This window comes from Chelonia mydas, chromosome 4 (genome assembly GCF_015237465.2).
Source record: "Chelonia mydas isolate rCheMyd1 chromosome 4, rCheMyd1.pri.v2, whole genome shotgun sequence".
Taxonomy (NCBI): Eukaryota; Metazoa; Chordata; order Testudines; family Cheloniidae; genus Chelonia; species Chelonia mydas.
In genome coordinates, this window is record NC_057852.1 from 12,902,495 (window position 1) to 12,929,952 (window position 27,458).

Consider the following 27,458-nt stretch of genomic DNA (forward strand, 5'->3'; position numbering starts at 1 on the left):
AAGTACAGTTCCAAGCACAGTTCCCCTAATCAGGGTAATAACAATTTATTCTTCCTGCCCCAATAACAGAGACACTGGGGATCCCACAGCAGCCGAAGTGACCATTTGGGCAGCTATGGCCTCAGTCTAGGCGGGGTGGGTGTGCCTATGCAAATGAGATCAGCCCCTGAAGTTTTTTTTTTCACAACTTGCCACACCTCACCACCAGATGTCAGGGTGGAGCTCATCCTGACACTGCTTACAAATTAATCCCCTCGGATCCGAGGATGAACTCCCATTTCACTGCTGACCGTCGGCGCCAAAACTCTGCTTCTGGTTTATTTCATCCGAGGGGAAACAAGGCCAGGGACTAAACATTCATGACGTGGGAGGCTCTTGATGAGTTGTTTACACGAGCTAACGTCTACCATGGAACTCACCAGCGAGTGAGGGAGACCCGCTGTCTCTCCAGTGTGGAAGCTCCAGTGGGAGCGCTGCGGCACCATTCCCGCTCTGGCGAGCACAGGAGCAAAACAGAGAAGCGCCTCTCGCCCAACCCGGCCCACATCAGAAACGGAGCCTGATTGTGCAGCCCGTAGGCAAACATGCCCTCTGCAGCTGGTGGGAGCTTTCCCGCAGGGCTGCGAGATCTAGCCCCATACCAGCCAAGCTTCGGAAATAAAAATTTGGCGCAAAGGAGGCATCCTCTGGCCAGGACTCCGAAACTGAGGGAGGGCGCTGCGTGGGGGGTGTGGAGCTGGTGTCAAGTTTGCTGCTTCCAGGGGAAGGTGATCCCGACAATCCCGTTCCTCCTGCCAGAGCAGCCAGAGCTGGAAAGCCAGGGATGGGCCAGCGCTGGAAAGCCAGGGATGGGCCAGCGCTGGAAAGCCAGGGATGGGCCAGAGCTGGAAAGCCAGGGATGGGCCAGCGCTGGAAAGCCAGGGATGGGCCAGCGCTGTCACCGGCACAAAGAGCCATAAGGATCCGTTTTACATTTAAAACCCATAGTCTTGGGGTAGGTGTTTTCCACTAGTCCCCGTGTTCCCTCTTTCGCCTTCTTTGGCAGGAGGAGAAAAAGTGCCATCATTAAAGGGAGACTTTCAGCCAGCTGATTTTCAGTTTATTTTTCTTTGTGCAGCAAGTAGGCTGGGCAAATACATTTTCCCCCTTTAAAAATGACAAACCAAGAGCAGCTCTGTTCTGAGACCCCGGCCTGCGGCAGGTGCAAGGAAGGGCGAAACTCCCTTTCACTGCCGGGGGGCCAGGGTTTCACCGTTGACTTCACTTGGTGTTTTAGGTGGACCAGGAACACAGAATTCAGAGTAACAGCCGTGTTAGTCTGTATTCGCAAAAAGAAAAGGAGGACTTGTGCCACCTTAGAGACTAACCAATTTATTTGAGCATGAGCTTTCGTGAGCCACAGCTCACTTCATCGGATGCTCAAATAAATTGGTTAGTCTCTAAGGTGCCACAAGTCCTCCTTTTCTTTTTTCAGGAACACAGAAACAACTGCTGCTTAAATGTAGCAGGTGTCTATATATGTACCCAGCCTGTATCATGCATAACCTATATCGTGCTGCTCATGAAAGGTTCTGAAGGATCCCGGCAAGGGTGTCAAAGCTGCTTGTTGAAATCACAGCTGGTTTCACGGTATGGCACACCCTTTAGTACCACTGGATTGGGTAGGAGGGGGCAGTGGTGGGGGGTCCTACCCCTTTAAGGAGCACCGGCGCTGACAGCTCAAGCAAGTCCGGGCTCAATGAAGGATCCCCCTACCCCGCCCGGGGGCTGGGCTGTTTCAAAAGCAAAAGGAAGCCAGGCTGGGCTGCTCGCACGCTCAGGCTCCTGGGGACCTTTGCTTTCCTGACTCTGCTTGGGGACTGAACCAGGGCTCTGAGCGCCTTCTGAACTTCTGGTAAGTTCAGGTGCCTTCCCTGCGACTTCCTCAAGGGGGCATGTTTGTGTTGTTGGTTAGCCCGAGCTTCCTCCTTCGCGACAGGTAACACACGGCTGCCCTGCGATTAGAGTAACCGTGTTCAGAATCACTGGAGAACACACAGACTCCCGGCCCGGGTGCGGTGTTTGCAGGGTTGGTGTAGCTGGACTGGTCCCGGGGTAGGAAAGAGAGAAGTTTGGTAAAGCTACAGCTTTCTATTGGACCAAGGTCTGTCGGTGGAAGGACCAAGCTTCTGAGCTTCTGCGAGCTCTTCTGTCGGTGGGTCTCGAGAATAAAGTAGAGTGTCCACGCTAAAGACAAGGTGGGACAGATCCTTGAGCACAATGTTGTAAGAGCTTAAAATGAAGTGGGCAATATCACTTCTGCAGTCCTAGGACTATGGAGAGTTATTTTAGGCAGCAGGTTGGTTCCAAGCTGTTGTAAAATGGACCGTGAAACCAGCGTCTCTGTTCAATGGATGGTTTTTAGTATCCAGCGGTTATGAATTTAAGTTCCCAGGCTTGTCTTTTGAAAGTGGTGTGCAGGTTTCCTGGATGAGCCTAGAAATGTCAAGTCCTATCTTTACTGGACAGAGTGGCTATATTCTGCTTGCTTTAACTCCTTCTTGGCTCTAAGAAAATAGTAAAATACTATGATGAAAGGGAATGAACTTGGTGCTGTTTTCTATACAGAGAGCTGAACAGCATGGACCTGATATCATCTTAGGCCCTGTTCACGGATGTGATTCAGGAGTCACTCCAGTAGAATCAGTGGAATTACCCTGATGTAAAACTGGTGTAAGTGAGAAGAGAATCAGTGCCCATGACTGGTGGAATAGATGCCATGAAAGAAGATGCCAGGGGAATACATGTTTGCAGTGTGTTGTAGCTGTGTTGGCCCCAGGATATTAGAGAGACAAGGGGGGTAGGTAACATCTTTTACTGAACCAACTTCTGCTGGTGAGAGACAAGCTTTTGAGCTACACAGAACTCTACCGGTCTGGGAAAGGTAACTAGAGTGTCACAGTTAACTACAAGGTGGAAGGATTGTTTAGCATCAGTAGTTTGCATATTGTAAGGGACCACAGGACATAAAGAAGGCAAATTATTATAATAAATCAGTGTCTTAATCAAGACTGTGATTTGTAGTGTCTAGTGAAGTGATGAATGTAACCGCTCAGGCTCATGTTTTTGAAGGTGTTGTACAGGTTTCCTTTGAGGCTGAGAACTGAGAGGTCAGCTATGGAGTGATCGCTTTGTGAAAAGTGTTTGCCCACCAGTGTTGTGGTGTTTCTGTCTCCTTTTTTCTGTGTGCGTTCAACAGCACTGCAATGTGGCTTTGCCCACATAATTATTGCAGAAGAAATAGCAAATGGAATCATTATCCAAGACCTGAGCTTTCTTACAAATATGGTGGTATGTCAAAGCAGTGAAACAGAGGGTTCTGAAGCCCTTAAATTACTGTTCTCTTCTGCACTGAATTACCTCTTTTGCTTTACGGTGGTGCAGTAAGAAGCAAAGCTCACCTAAAATAAGACTTACATGAGTTGTGGGAAGTTTAAATGAAAAACTTCATTCAGTGGCATGGTTCAGTCTCCAAATTATTAGTCTAAGACTGTGATCCTGCACAGACTTAATCTTCTGCACTGTGACTAATCCCAGTGGACTCAATGGAACTACTCAGTGTGTCAAGTTAAACTTGCTCATGCTCACCCATCTAGGACCCTCTGTATCCTATGCCTACCCTCCAGCGTATCTACCGCTCCTCCCAGTTTAGTGTCATCTGCAAACTTGCTGAGGGTGCAATCCACACCATCCTCCAGATCATTAATGAAGATATCGAACAAAACCGGCCTGAGGACTGACCCTTGGGGCACTCCACTTGATACCGGCTGCCAACTAGACATGGAGCCATTGATCACTCCCCGTTCAGCCCGACAATCTAGCCAGCTTTCTATCCACCTTCTCGTCCATTCATCCAGCCCATACTTCTGTAACGTACTGTCGAGAACACTGTGGGAGTCTGTGTCAAAAGCTTTGCTAAAGTCAAGGAACAACATGTCCACCACTTTCCCCTCATCCACAGAGCCAGTTATCTCATCATAGAAGACAATTAGATTAGTCAGGCATGACTTGCCCTTGGTGAATCCATGCTGACTGTTCCCGATCACTTTCCTCTCCTCTAAATGCTTCAGAATTGATTCCTTGAGGACCTGCTCCAGGATTTTTCCAGGGACTGAGGTGAGGCTGACTGACCAGTAGGTCCCAGGATCCTCCTCCTTCCCTTTTTTAAAGATGGGCACTACATTAGTCTTTTTCCAGTCGTCCGGGACTTCCCCCGATCTCCATGAGTTTTCAAAGATAATGGCCAATGGCTCTGCAATCACATCCGCCAACTCCTTTAGCACTTTCGGATGCAGCGCATCTGGCCCCATGGACTTGTGCTCATCCAGCTTTTCTAGATAGTCCCGAACCACTTCTTTCTCCACAGAGGGCTGGTCATCTCCTCCCCATGCTGTGCTGCCCAGTGCAGCAGTTTGGGAGCTGACCTTGTTCATGAAGACAGAGGCAAAAAAAGCATTGAGTACATTAGCTTTTTCCACATCTTCTGTCACTAGGTTGCCTCCCTCATTCAGTAAGTGGCCCACAATTTCCTTGACTTTCTTTTTGTTGCTAACATACCTGAAGAATCCCTTCTTGTTACTCTTAACATCTCTTGCTAGCTGCACCTCCAGGTGGGATTTGGCCTTCCTGATTTCACTCCTACATGCCCGAGCAATATTTTTATACTCTTCCCTGATCATTTGTCCAATCTTCCACTTCTTGTAAGCTCCTTTTTTGTGTTTAAGATCAGCAAGGATTTCAATGTGAAGCCAAGCTTGATGATTACCTGTTCTGTTCATTCCCTCTTGGCACCTGGCATTGGCCACTGTCGGAGGACAGGACTCTGGGCTAGGTGGACCTTGGGTCTGACCCAATATGAATGTTCTTATGTTACAATAGTGGATCCTAAAAGTATGTCACCTACAGAAAAGCCAGTGGTCATTGGAAAGAAACCCCCACCAGTCATTAGAATTTATCCTCTCTGAGCCTGAGAAGTTGGCTGCATCCTGCCGAGGCAGGGTCGCTCTCCAGGGTAGAGACACAGAGGAATAACAACAAAGCAGCTCAAGGAGGGGAACTTGCCTGTAGGTTGTAGCCTGGATCACATGACTGTGGCGTGTAGCTCTAAGGGTTCACTGGGGCTGATTTGCAAGGCAGGGAGACCAGCCCAAACGGTGGGCCCCACTCTTGCAGGCAGCCCCCACCCTGCACTGGTGGGGCTGCGAAGTGAGAGGCACTCACACCTGGGTGCTCAGCATAGCAAGGCGGTGGCAGTGCTTAATTTGTAATGAAAGAGGTACCGTGGTTCCAGCAATTTTCCCCCTGTAATAACTGATGCAGCCAACCCAGCGGTGCTGGGGCTATTCGGCACTGGGAGGTGGCCAGCGGGCCCTAAGCCTGAAAGTCTCAGGTTGGCAAGTTCAGATCCAGCCCAAACCTCACACTTGTAGTCGGGTCCTGTGTGGGTCAGGTTGTAAGGCTTGATACCCCACCATCTCACAGGCTAATATAAGGAAGCAGCAAGCCTCTCATTTGCTTCCGTGGGAGCAGGATAGGGCCCCCATGGTGTGTGGTCCAGCCCAAATTCCATAAGGAAGCAGCAGTTGGTCTTTCCACCCACTAAATTATATGTCCATGGACAATGTAGTGAATCTGTGCCTATAGGTCTAACACTTAGTTAGGATGTAACTAGATAGAGGGATACTGCACTTTTACAAATTTCGACAAACACTCCCCCACCCCCCCTTTTTTTTTTTTACAGCTAGAGCTCTGCACATGCCCTGAAAATTACTTTATATATAAAGCAAGTGTCTTCTAGGCTTTTTCCTTGGAGCTGTCTTCTTTCCTATAGCAGCAACGAATCATTATGTGCCTGATCTTGCAGGGTGCTTTAAGCACATGAGTCATCTCATGGAAAGTTAAGCAAATGTGCAAGTCCTCGCAGCTTTCATAGCCACAAACCACTTTCTGAGGCTGAATTTCCCTTCACAATGAGGTCTGCAGATGAGGAGTTTATCTATTGCAAGTCTGGACCCAAGAGTCTGTTAAAAGCAGCAAACATTCAATAAAATAGGGAAGTGGAAGAAGCTTGAAGGCAGGTGTGTATCCTCTACCAATTCCCACCCGGACCACACTTTTCCAGGGGTCTCACTGTGACACATACATGTACATGAACACTTAACGGAGTAGAAGACTCAACCGCTTTTCATCAGAAAATATTTATTTAATGTGTAACTGCTGCCATTATTACAATTACTGCGTTTTAGTACCGTACAATTTACAATACCACTTCTACACAAAACATGACAGTGTGTCATACCATGAAGACATAAAATGTCCAAGGATGTTCAGAACGTTACTGTTCTTAAACCTTCAGCATAAATAGCAAATATTTAAATTGCATAGAAATAATTTAACACTCATCAAAAGAGAGCCCTAGAGAGTTTGCAGAAACTGCAGCTAGTGACTGGAAGCCACATTTTCACAAAGATTGCTTTTCTAGGAAAGGAGAATAGCTGCTAGTCTGTTTCACCTAACCAAGCAAACGATTGTGTGTCCCAGGGGCATGCGTCTTGGCAACACATTTCAGGACAGGAGCAAGTGACTGTGCTTGTTGCAATGGGATTTCGTTTTGTAATCCTACAGAGTTGTGGGCACAAAGGCTAAATGCTTGGCAGCTCCAGAATCCGAAGCTCTGGTTATTCACAAGCCAGCAGGCATCCTGCACATCCCCAGTGTGAAAGGCCCAGCTTCACAGCACTATCACCTTGAGCTGCTCAGAGTATCTGAGGTGATGGCTTATTGAGAATGTGGACTCCACTCACAACAAGCCATCTCTTGAGCCACGGCTGCCGCCTGGCCCCTTCAGGTGACCGGAAAGATCTAAGGTGCTGAACAAAAAGACCCAGCTGTTGAAGAGCTCTACAGAGCTGTATTAATAAATACATAAATAAGCGCAGGTTGGAAGAACTTGGTGGAACCGCTGAAGTTGAAGGGAGCGCGGGCTGCTCTATGAGATCTTCAAAAGAAGAGAGTTCGCCCTGGCTAGTTGTCCGGCCTCAGGTCCCCATTCTCTCTCACCCTGGTTTCCCCTCCTGCACACAGGTAGTTTGTGTTGTAGTTCCTTGTTCATTTCCTCTTCTCCCCTCACAGCTTGTTAGATTTACTGCAAGAGGCAGACAACAGAAAGCACGTTACAAGTGACATCCGGACAGACCTCGGCTGGACTCATTTCTGCTCTGGCCTTCCCCCTCCGCAGGCTCGGAGCCTGCATTCCCCGCGCGAGCCTGCGCCCGCCCCCCGGGAGCTGGGTGTGCCACAAGGAAGAGCGGCCAGGGCTGCTCCAGCTCCGATCAGTGGCATTCAGTGGCAGGGACCCCACCAGCCACAGGTAGCAGCCCTGTTTAAGGGCGAAGATACAGACACTTATTTGAACTCGTCTAGCTACATGACACCTGGGCTGAGTTTCCCCCGACAATGGAGCCGGACTGATGGGGCCAGCTGGGCCAGCGGTTTGTAATCAGAAGTATCCACTGGTTCAGACTCAGTGGCCCATCTCGCCCCTTGTCCCCGCAACCCGGAGCCCTGCTTCAGCCTGAGTCTGCCGCCCACGCTCCCCTGAGCCGGGACAAGGGGCACTAGGGCTGGCCCAACACGAAGAGCCGCACCCCCAGGGCAGGTACCTGCTCAGGATCTTGGTGACGATCAGCTTGACCCAGGGCGCGCTGGGCTCCAGACAGATTTTCTTGCCTTGCTTCGTGGTGGCTCTGCGGGGAGGCAGAGGGGAGAGCGGGGTGAGCGCGGGGCTGGCGGGGAGGGGGCGCGGGCTGGGAGGGGGCAGCAGGGCCCGGATACTTACATGACTTCTGGCACCCCGCAGTGGGGCCCCTCGGGGATCAGCTCCACGAGGGCGATGCGCTTCGGGGAGATCACCGCGGACACGGTCTGCACGCACTGGCACCGCAGCTCGCCGGCCATGGGGGCCCCTGTCAGGGGAGGGGGAGAAAGACTCAGCTCCTGCCGGCGGACACATACTCTGCAGGGGGGCGGCCCAGGACATCCCTCGTCCCACACCTTGGGTCCGATCCATCCCCCCGGACACCCTCCGCATCCGGCCGGCTCTCGGACACCTGGGTCCCATCCACCCACCCCGGACACCCTGCGCATCCGGCCGGCTCTCGGACACCTGGGTCCCATCGACGCACCCCGGACACCCTCCGCATCCGGCCGGCTCTCGGACACCTGGCTCCCATCCGTCCTTCCAAGCCCCAGTGGGAAGCGAGACCTCCCCACCCCGGATCCCAAGGCCAGCCCGGCGCAGCGAGCCCCGTACCCCGGCAGAGCGCGGCGCAGGACGCCAGGAGCAGCAGCAGCAGCAGGGGGCGGCCGAGGGCGAAGCTCCGGGGGCGGCTCATGGTGCGGGCTGGCGGCGGAGGCTGGTGCTGGGGTGCTGGGCTCGGCTCAGCTCTGAGCCACCGCAGCGCCCCGCAGTCGCTTTTATCCCCGCGGGGACCCGGCTGGGAAATTCCCGGGGCAGAGGGGGCGGAGCGGCCGGAGAAACCGGCTTCAGCCGGGCTCCGCCTGCCCCGGCCCCGCGCCAAGGGCTGGGCTCGGGGACCCGCCCGGGGGCCGGGATCCCCGCCCGCAAGTCCCCGAGCGGTGCGGCCGCAGCTCCCGGCTCCCATCCCTGCAGCCAGCGCCCCGCTGCCGCTCAGCCGGGCCAGCGCCCGCCGCTGGGGAGCGGAGCCCGCCGGGTCCCACACGGGCCGGCCGAGCAGCAGCGGGGGAGCCAGGGGAGGAGCGTGCACGGGGGGGGTTGAGCTGCGCGTGGTCTCGGATCCCGGGGGGCCACCCGGGGCTGACCCGCGTGATGGAAAGGCTCGGTCGAGGCCCCCTCCCCAGGCCCGCTCACTCTGTGCCTACCGGACTGGACAGGCCTTCTGCCCTGCGGTGGGTGGGCGAGGGGCTTCTGCCAGCGCGGTCTTACCCTCAGGGGCCCCTCCCTGCGGCTCCCAGGTGTTGGCTGCAAGCGGAGAGCTAGCGGCAAAGAGCGGGAAGCTGCAGGGAGGGGCCGCTGCTCTCGCCCCACGGGGGAAGGCAGCGGGTGTCCCTGCAGCGCCCCGCTGTTTGCAGCCGCCTCTTGCCGGGCCACAGCGCCCAGCTCGCTGGTTCCAGCCGCTGCCCTGCAGGGAGGGAACCCGGTGGCACCATGGGACCGAGCAGAGTCAGGAAACCCTGGCAAAAGTCGGGGTGGGTGGGGGGGTATGTGACCCCCACGTGCCCTCCTGTGTCACCCCTGGCTTCTGCCCAGCGGAGAGGTGGGGGGTCTTGGGGCTTCAGCACGGCTGCTGAACCCTCCCCCCCCCGCAGGGCTGAAGCCCCAAGCCCTGACAGGCGCTGCTGGGGGGTGGAGCGCTGGGCCCCGGCAGGAGCCACCTGGCTCCTGGGCTTCTGAAGATTGTCACATGCGGCTGTGAGGGTCAGGAAGTTTGGCCACCCCTGTCCTAGCCAGTGAATCGCCCTGTGGGAGGGGAAGGGGACGGAAACTGGGCACGGCCACCAGCCTGGGGGGTCTGAAATATGCCCAGTCTTATTATTTCTAAGCTTGAGGGGGGACTGAAGACACAGGTCAGCCCAGAATCCTGCTGGCGTTTGTGTCTTTCAAACTCCTTCAATTCCAGAATCGGTGTCAACCCTGAGCAAAGTCTCACGTCTCTCGTGGGGGTGAGGAGAGCTCTGGGGTTAGTATTTCCTTATACACAAGTCATTTTAGACTGGATGAATATGTAATTACAAGAAGATAGGCTGCCTTGCAGTGTAGAGAGGCAGACCTTGTACCCCTTGTGCAATGAGGGCAGGAGCAGAGCCCATAGTGCACACAGGGTTTGGCCTGTCTGCATCAGGCTAAAGGGGATGACACCATTTGTCAGATCTGCCCTTGGTTACAGTGAAGCCAGTCTGGGTGAACAGGTTTAGCAGAGGGCAGCTTTGTCCCTCGTGTTCAATGTACTGTCTCCATCTAACTCCCTGCTCAGGCTAGTTCGTGGGATCTTAGTTCCTGTTGCTGCTCCATTCAGTGGCATAGCTTTTTATTAGACCTCTAATGCTCCCTTTATGAAACTACCTCACTTATTCTAACACTCGCCAACAGCATCAGCACGATCAATCTGCACCATCAGCAGTATTTGCTATTAAGCAGTGGGGGCCCTGTATTTTAAGATGACTGTGCAGGGGGTTTTTTACATCTGCAGGCTCACGCTCTCCATAATTGCAAATTTTTTTACAGGAAAGGGGAAGCTAAGAATGTAAACATGTTGGTGACATTCAGGAGGTCATGTATTTATGAGCCCAGCAAGCACAGTTAGCTGTTACATTAATCCAGGAGTCTTGTCCGGGATCTGATGAGGAGCTCAGATTTCACTGTTATCTATTGAAGCTAAAACTCCACATCTGGCTTATTGCAAATAACTGGAAGCACATAGTAGAAGGGGGGAAATCCTTCTTTCCAGGTCATTGACACAACCTTATTATTTATTTATATGACAGTAATGCCTAAAATGTAGTTTACCAGTGAGTGAGTCTGTCTCATCTGATAGCTATGGCACCCCTAAACATTTCTTGCTCTGCAAACTTATGGACAAATTACAGCAACACCTGAAAATGACCAGACATTCAAAACTGGGGGAACAGTTTTACACACACACACACACGTAGCTGTGCACTAAAAAATCCCCAGGAATGATGCTATGATGCATCTTCCAAAGCTAGAGCAATTCTGAGAATTGTGTGGGTCTTTCTGCTAATCCTGTTTATAATATTTGGCAACGTGTGTCAAGTTTGTTCCTTTGGTAACATTTTCAATTTCATTTTCTTTATGCAGCAAATAGGCTGTGTGAACGTCTTTTCTCCCGTTTCAAAATAACAAATTAACAGCAGGTCTGTTCTGAGACTCAATCCAGGTCCAATTGAAATTAACAGCAAAACTCCCTTTGGTTTTAGTAGGAGCAGATAGGCCAGTGGGCAAAATCCCGGCTTCATTGAAATCAGTGGCAAGACTCTCATAGACATCAGTGGGGTGAGGGTTTCACCATTGACTTTAGTTGGTGCTTTAGGTGGACAAAGAATGCAGAACCAACTGATGCTTAAATGGAGCAGGTTTTATTTTTAGTTTACTTTCCTGAAAGGTTTTGAATGATACATGCTGGGCCTATTCTGGCAACAGCTGGTAGAGCAGTGGTAGCCCACTTTCTTATCTGCTTCTTACAGAGAGGGAATTTTGGCATACAGAATGATTTGTGCCTTGTAGTGAGAACAGGACTGTAAAGTCCTGTAAGCAGCAGTTTATACCCCATAGCAGGTATTGTGACAAAAGTACGTCAGAAATGAATAATAGTTACTGCATTAGCTAACTTAGCTAATGGACTAATGTAAACCATACAACAGTAGTGACAAGTTCTTTATCCTCGTGTTTTGCTTCTCTGGGGAGTATAAGAACCTCTTTTAGGTACCTCCAATTCCATTGGTTTCACACAGAAATCTTCAGCAGTGTTTTCTTAAGTACAATTAATTTTCTGCCACCTTGTCAAGCGTGGGCAATAGTTTGTTAAAAGCTGAATTCACCGAACGCATCAAGCAAAACTATTTCTTTGCATTTAGCAAGTGATATATTTTGTGATAAAAGAATAGCTGAGAATTCTAATCTATGACAAAATGCTCTTCAAGTCGAAACAAAACTATAAGCAAACCACCTGCAGTGAAATCTCATTTTGTGAAACATTCAGTCACGTTTAAGAAAATAACCATCCTACTTCCAAATCTTGGATGATGGGATATTCCCGAGTGATGCCAGAGTGCAGTATGGGACTTTGTCTTTCCATGGACTAACTGTATTTCCAGCAACAGCTTGGTAAAGTCTCACACAGCTGAACGGAAAGTTGGCAAGACCTATTTTGACGTGTGGTACAGTCCTTGCTGAACAGTTCCCATCCCATGTGAGGCAAAATATGCCAGTGCATTTCTTTGAGGAAAAATCATTCTTACTACGTCAGCTGACACTTACTTACTAGAACGCTCATCCTGAAAAAATGGTGACACTAACTTGCCTTTTGGTGAATTCCAATAGGATTCAGCATTGGTTCGTCAGAGCTTCTGTTTAAGATACATTTATTTTTTAAAGGTGAAGTTGAGTTTCAGGTGCCCTCCGGGAATGAGGTAATCTTAACTCACGAAAGAGGCAGCAGCAACTCATTGCATGAAGGAGCTAAAAGACACCCTTGGGAATTGCTTAATTACATCTAGAAGGAAGTCCTCCTTGATCAGCAAACATGACTTGTCACCCAACATGTAACCTAGCAATATTATTCAGGGAGTAGGAGCCTATTTCCTCAGTCACTTCCAGTTCACTTTCCTGTGTTGTAACTAACTAAACCCATTTGTTGTAATGCAAGGCAGAAGGACAATTATGACGCGTCAGAATGTCTTAATCCTGTGACCGAAGTGTCTAACTTGCCCAAGAATTAACCTGGACCTTGGCCTGAAAGTTAAATCTGCCCTGAACTAGTTTTGATGCCTTGTACGAACACCTACCACACACTGAATGACAGAGAAATTAGAGATGTACTGAGAGTGCAAAAATGGTGTATAAACATTTGCTTGAACTGAATTCCCTTCAGTCAGGTTTATGCCCATTCTGCGTTCACTTTCCATGACTGTTGGAGCAACAAGATTGCAGATTTTTCTGATGTGCATCTAAGAAGAATTTGAGATGTGGGGATATTTATGCCAGTAGGGCTTGTGTAATCCAGTAGTGAGTGTATGTTACAGGTCCCCCCTGGCCATGCCCCATCTACATAGGATAGGAGTCTGCTCCAGGCCTAGCTAGGGGGCTTTAGCTCAAGCTGCAGCAGCTCATGGTTATTAGCTCTGAAGATCCCAGGTCCAACACCGGTTTTGTCAGCCAAGATGGTGGCTGTCACATCAGAGCCAGATTCTCCAGTGGAGGCAATAACAGACTCATTACCTCTGTGGATCAGGCACAGTGGGGATCTATAACAAACTAATCATACGGCAAGGTCCTGATATCTTCTCCCTGGCTAGCGAGGACAGGCAGGTGCCATCCCTTGTATAGGAAAGTACGACGGTATTCTAGAGCACGGTTCCAAAACCGCTCATCTGAGAGTCAGGAGAGTGGAGTGATGCAGTGTCTGGGGATAGGACTCCACAGCTCTGTTCCCCACACTGAGCCAGATGGACTGGAGTCAGGATACCAACAGTATCGCGCATAAGGCGATTTTGCTGCCTGATAGCAGAGCAAGGTGAGGAGTCCTTCCCCAGAGCCACATGAAATACCCTGGGTGGTGCTGCTCCTACATGGCAAGACCTACTTAACACAGACAGCCCTTTTGAGGAGGAGGTGTGGCCCACTGACTGGTCAGAACACGAGCAGGCCCTGTGCTTTGTGTCCTCCCACAAAACGTACCGAACCAAGGAGAAGGCATCCCAGTTGCACAGCTAGGTGGTGAACCAACACAAGGCAACAAACATAACGTCCTTGTGGGAGAGACGCCAAAATGATTCCAGTGATGAGAAAAGGAAAGGGAGGGAAAGAATGAGCTAATAATAGTAACTAGATCACTCCACCTAAGTTGGATCACGGTGTGCAACCACAGAACCCAGAGCAGTTAGCCACCAAGAAACACCAACTATTAAACCACAGTTCGGAAAATAAAATGAGCACATTACCCTGGAGCCAGAGCCAGCAATAGTAACGTTACACAACTATCCAGCACGGGCCGGCTAGTAGCCAAAGGGAGGCTGAGTGCCTGAAGCCTGCCAGGGAGTTGTAGGCAGGCAGAGGTGACACAGCTTCTCCAAATGCAATGGGTGAGGGAATGGGGGTGGGGAAGGAAAGCCAAGCCAAGCGGGGAAGTTGGGTTTGGATAAAGGGATGCATTCAAGGAATCTCTCCATGCCAAGAGAAAGGAGATCTCTCCACATCCCCTCCCTCATAGGTGTCTCCTCTGTCTTCCCACCCCATGTCCAGCTTTCTGGCCTTAGCTCAGGTGGCTGAGCCGCCCGGTGCTTCTCCAGCTCTGAAACTTGAATAAGCTCTTGTAGCGGGAACATCTCCTGCCTGACTGGGAAGCTTGTTTGCTTCTGTCTCCCCCTCTTTCCCTATTTTCGGTTCATTCTTCCTTTTTCCCCCTCCTCTGCTTCCCTTGCCCTTGCTGTTCTGTCTCATGCACATCATCCCTGCCCTGCCTGTCCCCCTCCCATCTCCTTTGGTCTCCACACTCTCCATATCTGCTTCTCACTGCCTTCTTCCCATTCTTCCACGTATGATCATCCCTAGCTGGGTCCCCCTTCTCCTTCTCCCGGGCCCAGGCTTGTTCTCTTCTCCAATCCACTCGTCCATGGTTCTCCCTACCCCTTCCCATTTGTGCTACTAACCTGCTCCCTTCTCCGCCCTGTCCACCCCCAGTTATGTGCTCTTTCCCCATCACACAAGAGCCCTACACATGCCTCTCCTTCCTGTTAACTGGGTGCTACATTTTGAGCTGCCTGATAGCAGAGCAAGGTGAAGATCTCTTCCCCGGAGCCTCATGAAATACCCCGGGTGGGGCTGCTCCTGCATGGCAAGACAACCTACTTAACGCAGACAGGCTCCTCTTGTTACCCCTCCACTTCACAGCTGACTGTCACGGCACCTCTGCATGCCCTAGCAAAGGATCAGTCATGGGGACAAGGGGTGGGAAGAGGAGACAATCTTCACTATCAAGTGGGGAACAGGATCTGAGAGGGGCCAACAGCACTTTTTATGCTGGACACCTACATGGAGCTATTGTCTTTCCATTTTCCCCGGAGGCAGATACCCAGTCCTTCCCCCAGCTTCCCTCAAGTCTGCTGGAATCTGATCTTGTGCGTTTTCTACTCCCAAGGCATTTGTGTACATTTTCGTGACACATCAGGGTGAAATCCTGCCCTACTGAAGCAAATGGCAAAACTCCTGTTGACTTGGGGCCTGGATTCCAACCCAGGAGGGCTCCATGGGGCCAGAAAGGTGGCCTTTTTATTTTTTACTCCATGTTTCTATGGCACCTACCATAATGGGGCCCTTGACTATGCTTTCGAGGTGCTACTGCAATAATAATAATGATTAATAATTAATTAATAAGAAGAGTTTTCAGATAAGGAACCTTCAAATCATTTGAGACTCACTCATCCCAATGTAACCCATGCTCACACCTCGGGTTAGGCACTGTCCACAAAGTCAGAACTGAGTCTCATCCTGAAAGAGTGAACTCCTTGCAGGGTCAGAGCTGCATGACTCTAGAAAATGATCTGCACACCATCTAGATTCCAAAACTGCGATGAGCCCATGGCTAGACTCTTCCACTATATGAGTAGAAGCCTCAATGTATGCAAATGCTTGGTTACACAGCCAGGAGGTGGTGAAATATGAGAGAGACTGGGTGGTTCAATGCCTATTAAAGCGGTGAGCAGCGGTGAATACATTAATCTCTTGTATCGGTAAAACTGGCACAGCAAAGGTCAATGGATCAGATTTCATGCTCAGACATGCTGAAGTGTTTGAAACAGGGAAGACCACAGGAATGGGAGTAACTGCACAAGCATGCGTCTTAGTCGGGGGATAGTGTGTCAACTGCTAGAAATGATGACACAGGGACAAAATGAATGTTGTAATTGAAGGATAAATGTGCGAGCCACATTTTCCACTTCCCAGCAATGTGTTTCATGTCGCTATCACACTTTGGATGGGGAATGAAGACATTCTTTTTCTTTTTAAGGGCATCAGAAAGCGGATTTTCAAAACCGCTCAGCTCCCACTTAAACATCTAGATGGTCAGATTTCCAAAAGAGTTCTGCCATCCGCGTATCCACAGGAGCTACTGGATAATGGGTACTTTAAACACAAAGGGAGTGCCCAGATTTTCCAAACAGGAGCTGTCGTGTGATGAACTCCATTGAAAAGGTGGCCCATAGCTCTTTGAAATACAGGCCATGGGTTTTTTTAACGGTGCCTAAAATTATGATCCTAAATACATACTGAGTTGCCTGTGTTAAGTAACTTGGTTTTCAAAATTGCTGAGTGAGCACCCAACACCCAGCATTGACTTCAGTTGACTCCAGAGTAGGCCCGAAGTCCTCTATTTCTTTCAGGTGTGGTGCTGAATGGCAACACCAACAGCGCAGTGGATAGGCATCTCTTCCAGTCTTCTATTCATAGAGATCTCCTCAGCCGCTGCACTCCAGCCTGGGTTGGAATCTTTCATCCTGGTCTGTCCACCATTAACAGAGCTGCCATCCCAGGCCCTGCAAACAGAGCAAAAAGCCACAGTTTGTGATAACCATCTGTTCCCAAATGTACTCAAACATTTAAAATCCTGTGTTCATAAGAAAAAACTGGATGGATAGCTCAGTGGACCAAAGCCCTCTCTTTACCCAGTGATCAGGTCAGCTTCTACACACTTCTCCTTTTGCTGATCTGAAAAGAGCATCTCTAGGGATGAGAGGACAGGCTCCATGTCTAATCCAGCCTTAGTTTCTTTTGCAGATACAGTCAATATTGCTGGTGGTCTTTGTGACCTGGGCACTAACAGGTGCCCCTTTTAATTTCTGCAATGTGTAGTTCATTGGCTAAGTGTGTATGTGTATTGATGCCATCTGCATGTCAGACCTGCTCAAGTGCGCGTAACTATGTCGCTCGCTCATGACTGCTACCCCAGAAGGCCTAATCCATAGTATGAACACCACAGCTGACCAACGCTCTGCTTTAGCTACCAGAGACAGGGGCTTTGTGGTGTTGAAGTCAAAGTTCCTGGCTTCAGTCTGGGATACGACCTGTGTGTCGTTTAGCTGATGCCGGCAGGGTCTGTTGTTTGCAGCCACACAGCTTATTGCAGCCCCCTCTATTGTGTTCTCTCCCTTGCGGTGGTTAGACCATTGCTTTCACTGAAGGTCTTAGTCTTGTTTCACAGGATGATCCCTAAAGTGGTATCCATGTTCTCCTGTTGCATCCCTCCTCTCTTGCTGATGGACAGAACTGCCTGCAAAGTGTCTGTCCTCTACTGTTCAGCTCGTCTTTCCTTGGCCAATGTGTTCAAGAATAGAGAGATACAGTGTATGCTCCTTTCCTCCTCCAGTGCAGGGGCTTTCTGGGGGAGATGGCTCTTACAGTCTGACTCTTAATTATTTGTACTGAGATGAAGTCTAGGAACCCCAATCATGGACCAGCACCCCATTGTGCCAGGTAGTGTACAAACAAGAAGACAATCGCTGCTCCAAAGATTTTATGTAGTCTGTTCCCATAATTCATTAGTGTTAAACGTTATGTACAGTACAGCAAAACAGTCACAGATACCTGAAAAGTAAACACAGTGACATTGCCAACCAGTGATGTAACGAAGGCAGACTGCTAGACTAGCTTGTCTATAGGCCACTTTTCCTGTTGGGACAGTCAAATGTCTGGCTGCCCTGAGTTTATGAACAAATGATTCAGGAGACAATCCCATGGGCACTGCTAATTGGGTTCTAAAATTAGTGAACTTTACATCATGAAAAACAATCCCCTCAAGTCAGAAGCCCCCGGGAGGTTGCTTGACCCACTTTATGAAACCACCCTGTAATTTGGCACAGCTGGTGGTTTGCTCCGGAGAGAGTCAGCCTGAAGAGCAGATGTGTTGCATGGCAGGGCTGAGATGCATAGGCAGAGTTTGCCCCTCCTTTATTCATATTGGACCTGGCCAAAGCCAGTTCTGTTAACAACCTTGCTTATGTGTAGGAGTTGGACTTATTTAAAGAAAATGTTTTGTGGCTCAGGGAGGGAAAGTAAAGCTCTGCTGAACTGGGCGCAGCATTGGAAGTGTTTGTGTCAGAGAGAATGGAAGCAGGGGTGTAGGTGGGAGAGCTGGAATTGCAGCTGAGTTTCCGAGCCTTCTGAGACAGCGGGGATCTGATTTTCATCTCACTTCTGAACTCCATTCCCTTTGATGTACCCCACGGGTGATGCTGAGATCATACTTAGACCACCTGTAGTTTCACTCACCTTAAATTCCCTTGGATTCAGGCTTTCCCCAGGTCTTTATCTCCCTCTGTCCACTGAATAGGACCAGACCCAAACTTCCTCTGTGCCTTTCCAATTTAGGTGATCCATTCGGTTTAAGAACAGTGAGGCGCTACCTTGTAATGTGCTTTCCCCTACTTCTCTAAAGTAAAGGCCCATCTAATCAGGATTTGACCTGGAAATTATTTTGACTTATGCAAGAATCCTCTTTTTTTCCCCATTCCATATAAGATATATTGTCATGCTAACTCACAATTTACATCTGGGAACATGTTCTGAGATGGCGTGGTTACAAACTATACTTTTAATATTTATTTCAGAGATAGGAGGTTATTTCTTTTTGATGCTTGTAAACAAATTTATCTTCCAGAGGGGGGTGGATATTCCTAATAATTTAGCTGTTGTTAAGTATCAACTTCCCATGTCCTTTTGTTTCACTTGAAATGGAACTTAAGCAATATAGGGCCCAACCGTGCCCCGACTGAGTGCAGAGTTCCCAATGAGCTGGTTAGAAGTTCAGCCTAAACGCTCCGGCCCATAACTCCATAACAGTGCAAATTTAGGCAGCGTAGCTGAGCCTTTGGTCAAATTCACAGGATTTAATTGCATGCATAATTTAAGACCAAGATATGTAATCTATGACAATGAATGGAAATAAAGGCCAGGTAAATTTTAGGAAACATTTATTTATTTAAAAAAACTGAATAAACCTACAAGGATCATACAATGGAAATTCCAGAATCAAAAAGTCCATTTAATCACCAAAACATTCCTGCAACAATCTTTCATTATATTTATGCTCTGGTGCAATTTTTAAAAGGGACCACGTTATCTGACTATGGTGAATTCTTCTTTGAAGGTGATTAGATTTCTTCCATATTTTGTAAGCATCGCTGTAATAATCTAGTGCTTTAAAATGCAAGATACAATACAAAATGTGTGCAATATAAGGGCCTTGCCTTACAGAGTTTACAGTTGGAAATCAGATGATCTAAACAGGACAAGAATTCAAGGGCAGGAAGAAGAAGAGATTCAGAAATGGCATTATGTAAATTTCAATTCTGCTTGTTTGTTTTTTTAAATTGTACCATCTGAAGTCCTTGTCATGCTGTCTGGAGCGACTCATAACCATGAATGCCTGCCTCAGGGCAGACTGTCAAAAGCAGGGCAGACACCCCTAACTGGTGGTATGTTCTATAATTAGATTGCCCCAACCCACTAACAAATGTGAACTCCCAAAGTACCACAGCAGTCTTATAATGGAGTCACAGACAGTCCCCTTATTGAAGTGTCTGTCTTGCTACCCAGGCAAGTCGTGCTCTGTGATAAACGGTCACTTACACCAAAAATCACAAAAGATTCCAGATAACACCCACTCCCAAGAGACCAGTCACTCATCCAGGTCAATTTGCATCCTAGTCTCACATCAAAGACAATGCAGGTAGCTAATTCTGTAGTAAGCGAACTAAAGGTTGATTAGCTAAGAAAAAGGAATGAGAGTTATTGAGAGGTTAAAGCAGGTACAAATATATGTGCAGGTTAGTCACAGTCTATAATTTCAAATGGTAGCAGAGATGTAGTGATCTGCCATTTTCTCAGAAGCCTTTTAGGGCTACCCAGAATAACTCTGGGGATCTCCCTCTTCTTGTTCAGTTATTCTGCCCTATTAGAATACAAACAGTCCAGAGATGAAGAACTTTTCCTTGTGTCCATACTTATAGCTTCTTCTCACAGAAAAACAAATGGACAGTTTGGCTATCCACATGGGCTCTTTCTTTGATGGCGGAGAGAAAGGAGTGCATTGAGCGTCTTTGATCTCTGAGCACGCACAATGACCACTTGCTTTGAAATGTGTGAGAATTAGCACTTTCCTATTAAAGTGCTTGATTTGCATTACACCCAGGTTTTTTCTCATGTGATGGGGTTTTAGTTAGAAAGGGGATATGTACAATGTAAATGTTTGCTATTCCATTATAACAGGATACACATAAGTGAAAATAATGCAAGTAGCATCCCATTAGTTTTCATGAAGTTTAAACCCCAAATACATTCTGGTACACTGAACAATACATTTATACAATTCTTATACATTGACCTTATTGGCCTGGCTTCCAGCTATGTTTGTCAGTTCTCAGCTGACTCGGCCCTGGCCGGAGCTGGCCCTTGGCTTACCAGCGTCCCAGTCCTAATGACTATGCCCTCGCCTAAAAGGGATCCCATCAGTCATTTGGGCCAAATCCTAAAGTCCTTCCTCGTCTGAATGTCAGTTTTGACTAGTAAGGATTGCAACAGTTGGCCTTGATAATATTAGTTTAGATTCCACTTCATTGCAGTGTCGATGTTTCTGCTGGGCAGAGACAGGGACAAGGAGAGGGGAAATTGCGCACATGGGACCCAAAGACAGAATTCGGTCCATAATAAATGAACCCTTCATTGGCACCACAGCAGTTTTCATAGAAAACCTGACACTGTGCCACACCTAAAGGACATGGCCCGTCTAAGGTTGCAGGGAGCAACATACACTCGCTCCCTTAAGGTCTGAGCATTGGAGAGCAGACAGAAGCAACATCCACGTGTAAGGAACAAGGTCCATACATGAGCTTTTCTTTGGGGGAAGGTGAATTTGAAGCCGATGGGAAAAAACGACCGCTGGGTTCACTCTGGGCTCTGTCCGACTCCCACTGGAGTCAGGATCAAGCCTCTCCTCTCCGGCAGGTTTCCCATATGACAGGGGTTCTCAAACTTCTCTTTTTGCTGGGCCCCTCTTTGAAAAGATTTCAGGCTGTGACGACCTCCCCCAAAAGGTGACAGCAAATTACTGGACATACCCACTGGGGCATACTCATGCTATCTGGTGGCGGCGCTGCCTTGAGAACTGAGCAGCCAGAGAGCAATGGCTGCTGTACCCCACCCCCCACCCCCAGCTCCTATTTCCCCCAGTGACATTGTTGTGATCTCACAACCCCCCGACAATAGGCTGGTGACCCCCTTTTGGGTCAGGACCCCCAGTGTGAGAAACTCTGCTCTATTAGCTAGGAAAGATTTTTCCTATCACAGTCAGGCGTGCTGTGCGGAACATAACTGATCAGATGTTTTGGGGATTAGCTATCCAAATTGTCTTCCCTTGGCTGCTATATAAAAAATGAAAATCTAAACGAAAATCCATCTCTTACTTTTGAACACTGGGATGTCATGTATTACACTGGAGACAGTGGATGCCTTCATGAAATACATGAATACAGTGGTTCTGAACCTCTTTTCTATGGTCCAGAACTCTTCCTGATGGTGTGCAGAAAGATAACCGAATCGTGGACATCATCAGAGTGTTGGGATGGGAGTGTCCTTAAGATCATCTTCTGAAGTGGTCCACAAAAGGAAGGCTTGTAAAAGCACTGCGCTACGAGCACACAATGAATCCTACTTCTGATTGTGTTTCCTCTGAGTGAGGAGTTAATGTAGCCACCTTACTGACAAAGCATGCTGTAATAGTTAAATAAATACAGTAAAATCTTGCTGCACTACAAACAAATATTTAATAAATAGGATGAGCACAAATTCAGTGTGACACACAGATAAAATTATTTTCTTGCAGTCCCTGGCTCATTTTCTTGGCAGGCAAATCCAGAGGTTTTCTTCATTATTTTTTTGATGTTGCACTGAAAGGAAAATGAAATGAGTTGAGATCAGCACTTATCCACTCAGCCAAGCTGATAACACCCAGACTTGCTTTAAAGGAAAATAGTTCTTGCTAAGAATGGGGTTATCTCAGCACTTAGTGTTTTGAAAACTGAAAGGAGAACTCCAAAATGACTGATAACCCTCAGCTATATATTGCTTTGAACAATGAGTGTTTCGGAGCCAGGCTTTCTCACATGGAATTCATGGGGTCCCTTATTTGGTAAAGGTTGTGTCAGCCGGACTGACAAAGGGAAATAGGTAACATGAACCAGTATTAGCTCACTTCAGTGATACTTCTGGGGGAATGAGATACTACACAGGACGGGTAAGAGTGGCAGAATCTGGACCCAAATGGGAATGGATGACAAGTCACTTGGATATTAAAAGGTTCTTTGTTTTTGGTTTGTTTTTATGTTTACAAGAGACATAAGGTCAATTTTAGGAAATGAATTTCTACCAATATAGATATGCTAATCCCCACCATTAAAACTACCTTCATTTGTGTTGGAACAGAACAGGAATACATAAGGTTAGTGTAGCATCAAAGAAAGCAATCTAGGACCCAGTTCTGCAATGCACAGGCTAATATGCTTGTAATTGTATTCATTAAGCTAGTAACTAAGATAGAGGTGTAAGAGTTTGCAGAACTGGGTCCAGCACCAGGTTGCTGGAATGGGCTCTTTAAATCATAAGAAGTCACAGGAATCAGATTTGGGGATATCTGAAAATTAATAGAAAGCCCTGATTTGTAAGACTCCTACTTTTCTTTCTATTGTTTTGTGAATGTAGTTAATATTTTTCATCCAGCACAATGGTGGGAGAAAAATCTTGCGTGTCTATATCATGGCTTTGGAGAACCTGGTAGCCAATATCAAGCTGCATGTGATGATACAGGGCAGCTCATCACAACATTTGTAAAGGCTAGACATCTCATAAACTGTCCCAGGGTGAATCCAGCTCCCCTCTTAATAAACTTGAATCAAGTCACAGGACAATTTTGGAATGATGGCAGCCGATTAAGTGGAGGGGAAACATTTCTGTAAAGAACAGTCTTCGCTGGGCCAGCCCAGACCCTATTTTCTGCTCCCAGCTAATGCACCGGGTTGGGCTGTTAAATCCATGAGGAAGCCAAGCCTGGGATTTGGGTTTGTTTTTGCTGGAAGCAAGTCCCATTTTCCTTTTAGCCCCCTGGGCGGCTCACTGAATCGATACACCCCCTGAGACAACAGGCAGCGCCCAGATTAGAGCACCCGGAACACCCCCAGGGCAGGTACCTGCTCAGGATCTTGGTGACGATCAGCTTGACCCAGGGCGCGCTGGGCTCCAGACAGATTTTCTTGCCTTGCTTCGTGGTGGCTCTGCGGGGAGGCAGAGGGGAGAGCGGGGTGAGCGCGGGGCTGGCGGGGAGGGGGCGCGGGCTGGGAGGGGGCAGCAGGGCCCGGACACTTACATGACTTCTGGCACCCCGCAGTGGGGCCCCTCGGGGATCAGCTCCACGAGGGCGATGAGCTTGGGGGAGATCACCTCGGACACGGTCTGCACGCACTGGCACCGCAGCTCGACGGCCATGGGGGCCCCTGTCAGGGGAGGGGGAGAAAGACTCAGCTCCTGCCGGCGGACACATACTCTGCAGGGGGGCGGCCCAGGACATCCCTCGTCCCACACCCTGGGTCCGATCCATCCCCCCGGACACCCTCCGCATCCGGCCGGCTCTCGGACACCTGGGTGCCATCCACCCACCCCGGACACCCTCCGCATCCGGCCGGCTCTCGGACACCTGGCTCCCATCCGTCCTTCCAAGCCCCAGTGGGAAGCGAGACCCCCCCACCCCGGATCCCAAGGCCAGCCCGGCGCAGCGAGCCCCGTACCCCGGCAGAGCGCGGCGCAGGCCGCCAGGAGCAGCAGCATCATCAGGGGGCGGCCGAGGGCGAAGCTCCGGGGGCGGCTCATGGTGCGGGCTGGCGGCGGAGGCTGGTGCTGGGGTGCTGGGCTCGGCTCAGCTCTGAGCCACCGCAGCGCCCCGCAGTCGCTTTTATCCCCGCGGGGTCAGCACCCGGAGCCCGCGGGGAATTCATGGGAACCCCACCCCGCGGTGCGCGGCTCACTCACCTGCGGAGGGGAGGCGGGGAGTTCCCATTCCCCATGCCCTGGCTCACATGGGCCGCGGATGGGTCAGGCGCGGTTCGTCTCAGAGTCAGGCTGTGAGTGTGTGTGAGAGAGAAATAACACCCTGCCCTGGGGCTCACCCGCCGCGGCCCTTCCCAGGTGGGGTCATGCTGCCCGGGGGGGTCACCGGCCCCGCGTGCTGAGAAGCAGCCAGGTCATCATGAGTAGGAGTGAGTCGTGTTCTCTGGGCACCCGGCGCCCCAGGAGGGCCCGGGGCTCCCCCGGGGGAAATAGCATGAATGAGCATTTCAAAGGTTCCAGTTGACAAGTAAATGTAACGCTCAGGTTCCAAGCTGGATAGCTAATGCATAGCTAGTTAATATTCATGAATCTGTATTATGATTAACAATCCTTTAATACAGAACCAGTGCAATGGCGAGCCACCAGCTCTGAGCTCCCAGCTAATTATGTCCCTTTATGAAGCCATCGGTTCCCATCTCTAAACTCCCCTCTACCCCTGCTCTCCAATCACGAAATCATATGTAAAGACTGATAACATGCAAAACGGTCAGAACAGATGGACCCCCCTGATGTAGTGTTTCTAAGCAGGGCCCAGTTAGAGAGATTGGAGACCCCTGGGCTAATGTTTTTTGGAGGTCCCCTTTCATGTGAACAGGGTATTAATGAACGCAAAAGAGTAACTAATTTATGAAAATCAAGCTCATGTATATTACTGACTAAACCGGAAATTGAACACAGGGAACAGAGTGTATGCTGGCTGGACAAACATACAAAGGAAAACCATGAAGAGTCCTGAAATGCTGCACGTTTAAACTGCCACCCTGCAAACTTTAATTCTGTTGTTATTTGCTCAAACAACAGTTTACAAAGGAAATCACATTGGACTAACTGAACAGCCAGAGCATGAAGATTTTTCTACCATACTTGACCAAAGACTGGTTTTCACTGAGGCAAACTTCGAGAACAATTCTCTGCTTCGCAGCTGTCAACGGGTACAGCCAAATACCGTCTCATCTCAATGACAACATTCAGGAGGACATTACTCTAAGCTCTGTCATGCAAAAATTTGATGACTACAGTTGCACTCTAATCCTGCATGTCACAATATCTTAACAGTGTTGAAGATGGATACACTGTAGCCAAAAGCTCAGGTTCTAGATCATCCCCAGGAGCACAGAACAACTCTTGGGTGCATGTCTTCATCTTCTCTTCACTTCATACTTGATCCAGAGACATAAGGAAGCCAGACCTTGTGGCTAGTTCAGCATAACATCAGATGTATTCGTTTTAGTTCCGTACTTAGCTTGTCAAGGTTAAATAACATAGAACTACTCAACCTCACATTTCCTTCGTCCTGGAAGGAAGTCACTTTTGCCATTGGGAAGATTTTGCTTTCCAGTATGTTTGTGTTCAGGTAGGACTCATCTGTCACGCTGTGTGGAGTGGCTCACAATCATGAATGCCTGCCTCAGGGCAGACTGTCACAATCAGGGCAAACTCCCCAAACTGGTGGTATGTTCTATAATTAGATTCTCCAACCCAGTAACAAATGTGAACTCCCAAAGTACCACAGCAGACTTAAATGGAGTTGCAGACAGTCTATCTTGCCACCCAGGCAAGCTGGACTATGTGACAAATGGTCATTTACACCCAAAATCACAACGTATTCAGGTTACACCCAGTCCCAAGAGACCAGTCACTAATCCAGGGCAAGTTGCATCCTAGATGTCACACCGAACACAATACTGGTAGCCAGTTCTGTAGTAAGCCAACTAAAGGCTGATTAGCTAAGAAAAAGGAATGAGAGTTATTGAGAGGTTAAAGCAGATAAAAATATATGTACAGGTGAATCACAGTCTATAATTTCAGAAGGTGGCAGAGATGTAGTGATCTGCCAGTTTCCCAAAAGTATTTTATGGCTAACCAGAGTAACTTTGGGGATGATTGTCTTCTCATTCCATTATTCTGCCCTGTAAGAATCCAAACAGTTCAGAGATAAAGAATTTTTCCTTGTGTCCATATTTATAGCTTCTCACAGAACCCAAGCTGACAGCAACAGTTCCCACACAGGTCTCTTCTTCATGGTAGAGGATGGGAGGGAAGGAATGCACTTCAAAGTCTTCGATCTCACACACAATAACCATTTGCTTCCCATGCATAGGATTTAGCACTTTTCTGTTAAAGTTCTTCATTTGCATTACACAAGGCTTCTTTCTCATTTGATGGGTTACTTAGTTACAGGGGTATATACAATACAAGTGTTTGCTATTACATTATAAAAGGGTACAAATAATTGAAAACTACGCATGCAACATCTCACCAGTTTTTCATGACATTTAAACACTAAACGCATTCTTATACATTTTATCATCCACTTTGAATCATAGTGGGCTGGTCCAGCTTCTAGCTGTGAATTTGTCAGCTTTTAGCTGATGCCTGTGGCCTTGTACAGAGTGGCACCAGCGTTAGATCATCAACATCACTTCCCAGTCGTTTTGCTTACTCCTCAAAATCCTCCAGTGCAGACTGAGAGCTCGTGACAAACTCTTACAAGGAAGTCTTCTTTCAAACTATGTTGAATGTCTTCCTAGTTCACTACAATTGTTTTACAAGATTCAGTATGACAGGACCCTCTCGTATCTGACAGGGTTTCTAGGACAAGGAGAGTTTCTTGTTCGCTCTTGGTAAGATTGTTGCACAAAGCTTCCATCGCCTAAGTGAGGCTGCAAGAAAACCATATAGTTTCTGAACAAAACTGAAAAAGTTTATGGCTTCCATGCAAGAATCAATGCTGTAAGTTCCAACTAAGTTCAGAGAATGAGTTGTACATGGCACGCACAGAGCTAGTGGGTTTAGTCTTTTGTTTTGAGCTTCAAGACCTTCATACATTCTAGACATGTTACTTGCATTATTGTATGACTGACCTCTGCAGTTTTCAATACCAGTGTTGTTTGCGTCTGATAAAGACTTCATGGCCTGGAAGAGTGACTTGCTTGTGTGGCTTTCAGTTGGTGGAAACCTAACTCATTCATGGCACCAGGTAAGCAGTAACATAAAACGACAGAAAATTGATCAACATGAGTGATATCAGAAATTGAGTCTACTATCAAAGAGTAATATTTCACCTGTTTGACTTCAGTTACAATGAATTCTAAACCCTTGTATCTCATTAGCTCAAAGAACTCATGTGATAAATGAAGGGGGTGGGGGGTAACTCCCTTTGATGGACACCCAGACAGCCAGTTAGTTGTAAAATCCCTCTTGGTAGCTGTTCTCTACTTGCTTTACCAGTAAAGGGTTAAAAAGTCCCTCAGGTAAAGAAAAGAAAGTGGGCACCTGACCAAAAGAGCCAATGGGAAGGCTAGAACTTTTTAAAAATTGGGAAAGAAACTTTACCTTTGTCTGTTGTTCTCTCTGGGTTGCAGGGACATGGAGCAGCAATGCTATAAGCAGAAATGATGTGTAAGGTTTGAACCAGGTATGAAAAATTATTTTCCATACCTAGAAGGAATCATTGGGATAGGGAATGTTTAGGTAGATGCGATCAGGTTTA

The 27,458-nt window shown here is 48.4% G+C and overlaps 1 protein-coding gene across 11 annotated transcripts; it reads right to left on the reverse strand.

Annotated features, from left to right (window-relative positions):
• Positions 1 to 6,579: 6,579 nt before the first annotated feature.
• LOC119566066 (growth-regulated alpha protein-like) lies at positions 6,580 to 24,015 on the reverse strand. 11 transcript variants are annotated; one of them, XM_043545659.1, is made up of 4 exons: positions 23,888 to 24,015; positions 23,229 to 23,355; positions 23,053 to 23,136; positions 6,580 to 7,700 (listed from the first exon to the last, which is right to left on the reverse strand). In XM_043545659.1, the coding sequence occupies exons 1-4, from the start codon at positions 23,913 to 23,915 to the stop codon at positions 7,562 to 7,564; spliced, it is 378 nt and encodes a 125-aa protein (XP_043401594.1). In that variant the 5' UTR covers positions 23,916 to 24,015; the 3' UTR covers positions 6,580 to 7,561. The 11 variants fall into 11 exon arrangements, with proteins under 11 accessions (XP_043401594.1, XP_043401593.1, XP_043401587.1 ...); XM_043545658.1 differs by lacking the exon at positions 23,888 to 24,015 and adding an exon at positions 23,647 to 23,813; XM_043545652.1 differs by lacking the exons at positions 23,053 to 23,136; positions 23,229 to 23,355; positions 23,888 to 24,015 and adding exons at positions 7,701 to 7,784; positions 7,877 to 8,003; positions 8,351 to 8,536 and having other exon boundaries at positions 6,580 to 7,183.
• Between the last annotated feature and the right edge of the window lie 3,443 nt (positions 24,016 to 27,458).

Coding starts and splice junctions, on each gene's coding strand:
- LOC119566066 (XM_043545655.1), bottom strand. CDS start 23,566: ATGGGAGCCAGGTGTCCGAGAGCCGGCCGGATGCGGAGGGTGTCCGGG. Junction 23,137..23,228: donor TGCGGGGTGCCAGAAGTCAT/GTAAGTGTCCGG, acceptor GCCTCCCCGCAG/AGCCACCACGAAGCAAGGCA. Junction 7,701..23,052: donor GTCACCAAGATCCTGAGCAG/GTACCTGCCCTG, acceptor GATCCTGAGCAG/GTACCTGCCCTGGGGGTGCG.